General features: G+C 50.9%; 1 protein-coding gene across 10 annotated transcripts in view; it reads right to left on the bottom strand.

The window, feature by feature from the left end:
* Positions 1–1,423: 1,423 nt before the first annotated feature.
* The window catches only part of LOC115098699 (protein NLRC3-like), a 157,216-nt gene continuing 149,135 nt past the window's right edge, over positions 1,424–9,504 (bottom strand). For 9 of the 10 annotated variants that reach the window (XM_029615513.1, XM_029615512.1, XM_029615517.1 and 6 more), the window contains one exon: positions 1,425–2,080. In XM_029615513.1, coding sequence (XP_029471373.1) covers positions 1,783–2,080 — 298 coding nt within the window. In that variant the 3' untranslated portion in view covers positions 1,425–1,782. Of the gene's footprint in view, positions 2,081–9,504 lie in introns of all 10 variants that reach the window. The other variant, XM_029615520.1, reaches the window with a different exon arrangement.

Raw genomic sequence — 9,504 nt, 5'->3', positions numbered from 1 at the left:
GTGCAAAGTCATGCATATGGGGAGTGGAAATCCGAATGAACTGTACTCGATGGGGGGGGAAAGGCTGATGTGCACGGAGCAGGAGAGGGACCTTGGGGTGATAGTGTCTAATGATGTGAAGACAGCGAAACAATGCGACAAGGCGATAGCAAAAGCCAGAAGAATGCTGGGCTGCATAGAGAGAGGAATATCAAGTAAGAAAAGGGAAGTGATTATTCCCTTGTACAGGTCCTTGGTGAGGCCTCACCTGGAGTACTGTGTTCAGTTCTGGAGACTGTATCTACAAAAAGACAAAGACAAGATGGAAGCGGTACAGAGAAGGGCGACCAGGAAGGTGGAGGATCTTCATAGGATGACGTACGAGGAGAGATTGAAGAATCTAAATATGTACACCCTGGAGGAGAGGAGGAGCAGAGGTGATATGATACAGACTTTCAGATACTTGAAAGGTTTTAATGATCCAAAAACAACGACAAACCTCTTCCGTAGGAAAATAATCAGCAGAACCAGGGGTCACGATTTGAGGCTCCAGGGAGGAAGATTCAGAACCAATGTCAGGAAGTATTTCTTCACGGAGAGGGTGGTGGATGCCTGGAATGCCCTTCCGGAGGAAGTGGTGAAGACCAGAACTGTGAAAGACTTCAAAGGGGCGTGGGATAAACACTGCGGATCCATAAAGTCAAGAGGCCACCAATGAAGAGTGGGTGACTCGCCAGAATGATGGCTATTGACACAATACCCTTATTAAATAAACATACACATGCTTACTGTGACTCCTACATCGCTCTAAGCTTCAACAGCAAGAGGTAATGGAAAAAAGGATTTGCACTCATAAAGAGGGGAGTAGCTGGCTTGTTACGGCGGTTACTACCCCAAACCAAATATGCCTGATACTTCACTTTCCATGCATATCCAGCATGGTTCTCTGCTGCATCGGCATGGGAGAAAGACTGATACATCACGCATTTCCAGCATAGCTCTCTGCTTCAACGGCAGGGGAAAAAAAAAAAAAACAAAAACAAAAAACTGATGCTTCACGCATATCCTGCATAGCTTCAACGACAGGGGTGAAGAAAAAAAAGGATTCGCAATCACAAAGCGAGGAGTAGCTGGCTTGTTACGGCGGTTACTACCCCAACCAAATGCGCCTGATACTTCACTTTCAATGCATATCCAGCATGGCTCTCTGCTTCTACAGCAGGGGAGAAGAAAAAAAAACCAACAAGAGCTGTACAACATAGTCTAGGTAAAACAAATAAGCATGGGTGTAGCTTGCTTATCGCGGCGGTTACTGCCCCTACTACCCCTAACTAATCAAGCTAGATATTTCACTTGCATGCAGCTCCATCACTGCTCTCTACATTAATGGTGGGGGTGGAAGGGGAATAGAACAAGGAGCTAAGAGTAACAGATAAGAATGAGAGAAAAAATGTGTGAGGCTTGCTGGGCAGACTGGATGGGCCATTCGGTCTTCTTCTGCCGTCATTTCTATGTTTCTATGTTTCTATGTTAATTGGTTTGATATTGTCTGACGTGAATGATCAATATGTTGTCAAAGTTTTATGCCAATAAAAATTTATAAATGAAAAAAAAAAAAAGGGAAAGCTTGCTGGGGAAGACTGGATGGACTGTTTGGTCTTCTGCCGTCGTTTCCATGTTTTTAAGTAAGACTGACAGTCCCTGTGATAGCATGGCTAATTCATCCTGCTATCTACGGAAACACTGTTTGCGGTAAGCAAACGTGCTTTTTTTGCCACCTCTTTTCCTGGCCATCTTTTCTCTTCAAATTTTTTTTTTCAGCTCTGTGATGTCTCTATTCAGTTGATTCACTTTCTCAATAGAAACTGCCTTCAGGCTGTCTGCATGATCCAGATCCTTCTGCACAATGTCCAGGAACTGCCGCAGCCACTGGATGTCGAACTGTGGCCAGAAATCAGCCAGACTCTGGATCCATTCCTGCAACTCGCTGAACAGCTCCTTGTCCTCAGGGATGTGCAGCACGATCTGCAAGTCTCTTCGTTGCTGTTTCAGCAGCTCAATGTTTCTGATTCCCAAGTCTCCAAAGGTATTCCCACACAAACTGCAAGTGCAAAAATGAGAGTAGGTGAAGAACCATCACTTAACTGTTTTACATATTGCTGACTATTCGGTATGTACCAGATTTTCTTTTTCTCACAGTAGCCGCCTTCCATAAAGGTGTCGGGGATGTTCCCATTTCAGTACAACCCCTTGTAACACGTTTTCTGAAGGGCTTGCTCCACCTCAAGCCTCCACTGCGCCCTCCGGCCCCTTCCTGGGATCTCAATCTGGTTTTGGGTCGGCTCATGAAACCACCATTCGAGCCTCCCCAATCCTGTGACCTTCGATATCTCACATGGAAAGTGATTTTTCTTTTAGCAATCACATCAGCTCGCAGAGTTAGTGAGTTACAGGCCCTAGTTACCTACTCACCTTACACTAAATTTCTGCACGACCGGGCAGTACTCTGCATTCACCCTAAGTTCTTGCCTAAGGTATTATCGGAGTTTCACATCAGTCAATCCATTATACTATCCACCTTTTTTCCCAGGCCCCATTCCAATCCAGGAGAACAGGCTCTGCATACCCTTAGCTGCAAACGGGCTCTAGCATTCTACCTAGACCGTACATCTGCCCACAGGCAAAGTACTCAATTGTTTGTTTCTTTTGCTTCCATCAAATTGGGTCAACCTGTGGGTAAGCAGACTCTCTCCTCCTGGTTAGTGGACTGCATATCCTTTTGCTATCAGCAAGCAGGCATTCCACTTCAGGCCCGTGTTAAAGCGCACACTCTGTTAGGGCCATGGCAACTTCAGTAGCGCACCTGCGCTCGGTGCCGCTTCCTGATATTTGTAGAGCTGCTACATGGAGTTCTCTTCATACCTTTACAGCCCATTATTGTTTAGACAAGGCTGGAAGACAAGATTCCATCTTCAGCCAGTCTGTCTTGCGCAACCTTTTTGCAACTTGATGTCCCAACACCCTTCCACCTGCCCATTAGGGTTCAGGATGCCCTCTACCAAATTTTCACCCCAGTTCTTGTGCCTGTTGCACGTTGTTGGGTACATCTGGTGCATTCTCGGACATCCTCAGCTCAGTACTCACCCTTATGTGAGGACTACCATCCTGCTTGTCCTGTGAGAAAGCAAATGTTGCTTACCTGTAACAGGTGTTCTCTCAGGACAGCAGGATGTTAATCCTCACGAAACCCGCCCACCACTCCATGATGTTGGGTTTGTTACGTTTTTTTCTTATTTTATTTTTTTGCACTTACTTTAGCTTTTGAACAAGACTGAAGGGGGACCCCTGCTGGTTGCAGGGTTAGTGCCATCCTGGGCATGGCCCAATAGGTGCCAGTCAAAGTTCTAGAAACTTTGACAAAAGTGTTCCGTGATTGGGCTCCATCCTGTGATGTCACCCATCTGTGAGGACTAACATCCTGCTGTCCTGTGAGAACGCCTGTTACAGGTAAGCAACATTTGCTTTCTCCCAGGACAAGCAGGATAGTAGTCTTCACAGATGGGTGACATCATCAGATACAGCCCGGCACAGGCACACTAAGCATGCCCAGTATGTCACAAACCCTGCAGCCATGCGGGGTACCCCCCCCCCCCTCAGTTTCCTTTTTTTTTCCATGGTGCATTGCCTTGCGGGCTTTGGAGATCTTCATTTATCTTTCTTGAACGAGAAAGTGTCCTTTTTCAACCGGTTTTTCTCTGATCCAGGGTCCCCTCTTGTGTGTCTGTTCCTCCGGTAAGTCAAATTTTCGCGGCGTTGCAGTCGGTTCCCCAGCATCTTCCCTTCGGTGGGTGCCGGCCACCAACCGCACGCCTACTTTTTTCGATGGCGACCAGCTTCCTGAAGTGTCCCCAGTGCCCATGGACTATGTCCATCATGGACCAGCATGATGTCTGCATCCTCTGCCTGGGGCCTTCCCATGATGTTCGGTGCCACAGTTGTGCCCAGATGACGCCCAAAGGCCAGCGCGCCCATCTAGATAAGATGGAGCTCTTGTTCAGTCCCTAGCAATAGTCTCCATAGACTCCAGTTCTGGGGTTGTCAGGCCAGAGTGATCTTAGTGAACCTGGGCTGTTGCATTCGGTGTACCGCAACAAAGAAAAGGGCGCAGGGGATCACCGGTGTCGGGCCACTCCAAGACCTCGGGATCGTCTACCTCGGCACCGGGGAAGGACTGGGCTGAGCACCAACGGTATTCACAGCATGGTGCCGGCACAGATACTGGAGGGGCACCAGCCTCGGCCGAACCCATAGAGGCGGCCCTGTCCTCCTCCAGACGTGGGAGCCCAGGACATTCCCCACCGATTCCAGTGTCGGGTACTGAGCTTCCGCAGACCCCCATGGAGGCTCTGGCTATGCCCCATCCGCCTTCTCCTACCTCATCAGTGCTCACTACGCCTGAATTTCAGGAGAAATTGTACTGCTGGAGCCAGTACCCTCTATGTTGGCACCTCTGCTGGAGCGGCTGGACATGCTGCTCTGTGCCCTGCCAATGCAGCCGGTGCCCAGAGGTCCTTCGGTGCCCCGACTGCTGCCAATTCCCCCCTCCGATACCATTCCAATTCCAGGATTCTTGTCGGAGGATGCGACTCTGCGTTTGCCAGCAAGGGCAGTGCCGTCTCCGTTGGGTGCCCCGGAGCCTCTGGGTTCACCGAGGCCCTCAATAGCCCCAGTGCCCTCGATGCCCGCGCGGCCTCTGGCACCAAGGCTTCCCAACAGACAGTGCCGGTGCCTCGGGGCCCAAGATTTAGCCTTCTTCCTTGATCCAGGGGAGTCGTGGGTGAGCAGGAGGCCCCTTACAATCTTTGGGGTGATGATTCCTCAGAATTTTCCACGAAGGCCTTGGATAATCTCCCTACCCAGCCTTCACCCAGACGAGAGACACTGCTCGCTACCAGAGGATTTGTCCTTCGCCAGTTTTGATCAGGCGATGGCGGGGGGCTGTACCTTTTCAGCTGCTTACTGAAGAGGACACCCACCATAAAATGTTGGAAGTCCTCCAATTCATTGCTGTCCCAGTGCATGAGGTCCTCCTTGAGCTCCTCTACTGATTATGGGAGCACCCAGACTTTGTTGTCCTGGCCAACCGGAAGACAGATGCCATTTATTTAGTACAGTAGGCCCTAGGATTCTAAAAGAGCCAGCTCCTGCACCAGTCCATGGTAGTGGATTCTGCTCTGAAGAAGGCCAAATGATCTCGTACTCACTCTTCTGCCCCTCTGGGGAAGGACCAAAGAGCCCTGGATGCTCTGGGCCACAGTGTCTTCCAGGGTGCGATGCTTATTGCACTTATAGCGGCATATCAGTTGTACATGAATCAGTACAAGCGCAACCTCTGGAAACAGGTTCAGGAGCTTGCGGAAAGTCTCCCGCAACAGCTCTAGGAAGGGCTGGAATCCATAGTACAGAAGGGTTTCGAGGCCAGCAAACAAGAAATTTGGGCAGCCTATGATGTCTTTGAGATAGCGGCATGGATGTGGGCGACCGGTATTAGTGCCCAGCTCTGATCTTGACTTAAGGTTTTCGACCTCCACCCTGAAGTCCAGGAGAAACTGGCTGACCTGGGATGCGATGGCCCAATTAAAGGACCACCACGAAACCCTACAACAGCTTTCCGCCAGTACCTTGGACACTCCTTTGGCGGCCCGTCGGGTGCTGCGTCTGGACACGAGAAAGCCTTTCTATATTCAACAGAGATACTATCCTCCTAGCTAGGGCATCTCGGACTACCCCTAAAGGCTGACCTTGCCATGCATCAACCTGGCTCTGTGGCGGGGTTTTGACTGGCACAGAAAGAGCAGCAGCCTAGTTCTGGTGCTCATGGATCCCGAGCCACCGGTAGGGGGCCAGCTATGTCTGTTTTTCAGACTGCTGGTCTCTCATCACAACTGACTGCTGGGTGTTAGCCATTGTGGAACGGGGCTACTGCCTAGATTTTCTCAGTGTTTTGCTGCACTCCTCTCTCTCACTGGGATGCAGTCTCGTAGAACATGCGACGGACCTTGAGTTGGAACTCTCGGCCCAGTTATGGGCTAAGGTGGTAGAGCCAGTTCCTGAGGCCCAGCAGGCCCGAGGGTTCTACTCCAGGTACTTTCTCATTCCCAAGAGAGCAGGCGGCCTCCAGCCCATCCTTGACCTCTGAGCCTTAAACAGGTTCCTGATGCGAGAGCAGTTCAAAATGGTCTCACTAGGCACCTTGCTTCCCCTTCTTCATCAGGGGATTGGCTCTGCCCTCTTGATTTGAAGGACGCCTACGTGCACATCGCAATATTTCCACCTCATCAGAAATTCCTGTGCTTCGTGGTGAGCCAGCGGCACTTCCAGTCCAGGGTTCTGCCCTTCAGCCTCGCCTCTGCACCTCCTGTCTACACCAAGTGCTTGGCTGTGGTAGGGACCACAGGAGGGAAGCCCTTAAGGACAGTCGAGGTGCTCCAGTCCTGGGTTTTCTCATCAATTACCCAAAATCCCAGCTGATACCATCCCAGCAGCTCAGCTTTATTGGGGCCTGCCTGGACACCGAGGTGTCCAGGGTGTTCCTCCCCGGCGCTCGTGTGACAGCTCTGGTGGCACTCAAATGAACCCGGATCAAAGTAGTCTGCAACCCTGACGCTGAGAGGCATCAGAGATAGTCCAGGAGCCGTAGCGTGAATGAAAGGGTCAAGATCTTGGCTCCACACACCAGACCAAGTACCTCCTCCACGTCTACTGGTAGGATTTCTAAGTGGAAGGCTTCTGAGAAACTACCAGGACCTGAAACATGTTCTCTGAAAGGTCGAGGGACTGCAACACTAGCTTTTTAACATCCAGGCCGTGAGGGCCAATGACTGAAGGTTCGGGTGGCGAGCCTTCCCCGGACTGACAAGTCACGTATGATCGGGAACCAGACCTTTCGCGGCCAATACAGGGCTATCAGAATCATGGAGCCCCCGTCTTACTGTAGCTTCACGAAGATTTTGCCTATCAGTGGAAGCAGAGGATACATGTGCAGGAGACCTGCGCTCCATGATTGAGCAAAGGCATCCAGGGCTGGCTCTCTGTCCTCCCTGTACAGGGAGTAGAAACGACTCACCTTGTGGTTGTGTGGGGAGGTGAAGAGAACCACATCTGGAAGACCCCAAAGAGGGGTTTAGGAACACTTGTGGGGGTGGAACGTCCGATTCAGGCAGTCTGCCACCACATTTTCCGTCCCTGCCACCTTTACCGCTTGGAGGAGCATGCCCCTGGACAGGGCACAGGCCAGATCTGCGTGGCCTTCTGGCAGAGCCTGTGCGCCCTTGCTTGTTCACAAACCACATGGCCACTTGGTTCTCCGTCTGTATCAAGACAATCTTGTGGGACAGGCAATCCTGGAAATCATACAGGGCATACCTCATCTCCCATAGCTCCAGGAAATTTATCTAGCGGCTTGCCTCGGCCACTGTCCACACACCCTGCGTGCAGAGGCTGTCCACATGTGCACCCCAGCCGATGTTGGAGGCATCTGTGGTAAGGATCACCTGAGCAGGAGGGGCCTGAAAGGGAAGACCCCACACCAGGTTGGCCACTTGCTCCCACCATGCGAGGGAGTCCTTGAGCGGCCTGGTGATCCAGACTAGCGTGGAGAGCTCCTGGGAGGCCTGATGCCACTGGGAATGCAGAGTCCATTGCATCACCCTCATGGCCATAAGGGTGACGTACACAGACGCCGCTGCAGAAGTAAGCGGGCTGAGGCTGTGTACCAGAGGTGAAAGGACCGAGCCAGTCCCACCAGAGCTGTCACATGATCACTGTCCTCGCAGGCACTGGTGACCAATCCGCCTTATACGAGGTTCTTCCATGACTGGGTAGTGTTACGCACTCACCCTAAGTTCCTGCCTAAGGTGGTGATTGATTTCTATCTTAATTAGTCTGTTGTTCTGCCTACCTTCTTTCTAAAGCCTCCCACCAGGGGAAGCGGGCTCTGCACACCTTGGACTGCAAACATGCTCTGGCGTTTTACCTGGAGCATACTGCAGCCCACAGCAGTCCACGCAACTCTTTGTCTCCTTTGACAAAAATAGACTTGGGGTTGCGGTGGGCAAGCAGACCCTGTCCAATTGGTTAGCGGACTGTATCGCTTTCTGCTATGAGCAAGCGGGCCTTCTGCTCGGAGGCCGAGTAAAGGCACACTCAGTGAGAGCCATGGCAGCATCAGTGGCCCACTTCCGTACATTCCCTATTGCTGAGATCTGCAAAGCTGCGACTTGGAGCTCCTTCCACACGTTCGCAGCCCACTACTGTCTGGACAAGGATGGTCGACAGGACAGCACCTTTCACCACTCTGTCCTTTGGATCCTGTTCCAAGTGTGAGAACCCAACTCTCCCTGCCTAGGGCCCAAAGTGTGGTTCATGCTGCCTTCCGTTGTTGCCAACAGCACCCCTGTTGTGCCTGTTGCATGTTATTGGGTGCATGTTGGCCTTGTACGTCCTGGGGTCAGCCTGCAGCTTGGTATTCACCCATCTGTGAAAACTACCATCCTGCTTGTCCTGGGAGAAAGCAAAGTTGCTTACCTGTAACAAGTGTTCTCCCAGGACAGCAGGATGTCAGTCCTCAGGAAACCCACCTGCCACCCCACGGAGTTGGGTTCGTCTGCAGTTTTATTTTTCACTTTGATATGAGACTGAGGGGGGCCTCTGTTGGAAACAGGATGCTGGGCTTGATGGACCCTTGGTCTGACCCAGCATGGCAATTTCTTATGTTCTTATGTTCTTATGATAGTGGCAGGCTGGGCATGCTCAGAATGCCAATCAAAGGTTTTACATTCCAGGCTCCATCTGATGATGTCATCCATCTGTGAGAACTAACATCCTGCTGTCCTGGGAGAACACCTGTTACAGGTAAGCAAATCTGCTTTATTGTTGTAATCTGTTACAACTTTCCCCTGATTTCTCCTTTCCCCACCCCCTGACTGACCACAAGGAGCTGCCACTGAAAGGGCCAATGCCTTCCCTTCCTCAGACCTAAGCACTCCGCTACTATGGTGTTCTCAGACCCAATGAAGTGAGGGATTCAAACCCAGATCACCAACTCTGCTGTATACTGCAGTATGGCCCGATCCTTGGGGCAGACCCCTCTCTATGAAAGGAAAACTGATAGTTAAAAATACCATCCTGTAATTTAATTCCCCAGGATTTATTAATCACTAATAAACAGAAGGAAGTGACTGCAAAAAACAAAGTAAAAAAAAAAACCAAAGCAAATGTTGCTTACCTGTAACAGGTGTTCTCACAGGACAGCAGGATGTTAGTCCTCACATATGGGTGACATCATCAGGATGGAGCCCAATTACGGAAAACTTCTGTCAAAGTTTCCAGAACTTTGACTGGCCCCTACTGGGCATGCCCAGCATGGCACTAACCCTGCAGCCAGCAGGGGTCCCCCTTCAGTCTTATTTGATAGCTACAGGTAGTGCCGAAAAAATAAAACAACAAAATGTTACGAACCCAACA

Source organism: Rhinatrema bivittatum, chromosome 9 (assembly GCF_901001135.1).
Source record: "Rhinatrema bivittatum chromosome 9, aRhiBiv1.1, whole genome shotgun sequence".
Taxonomy (NCBI): domain Eukaryota; kingdom Metazoa; phylum Chordata; class Amphibia; order Gymnophiona; family Rhinatrematidae; genus Rhinatrema; species Rhinatrema bivittatum.
This window is presented reverse-complemented; position numbering and strand designations above follow the sequence as displayed.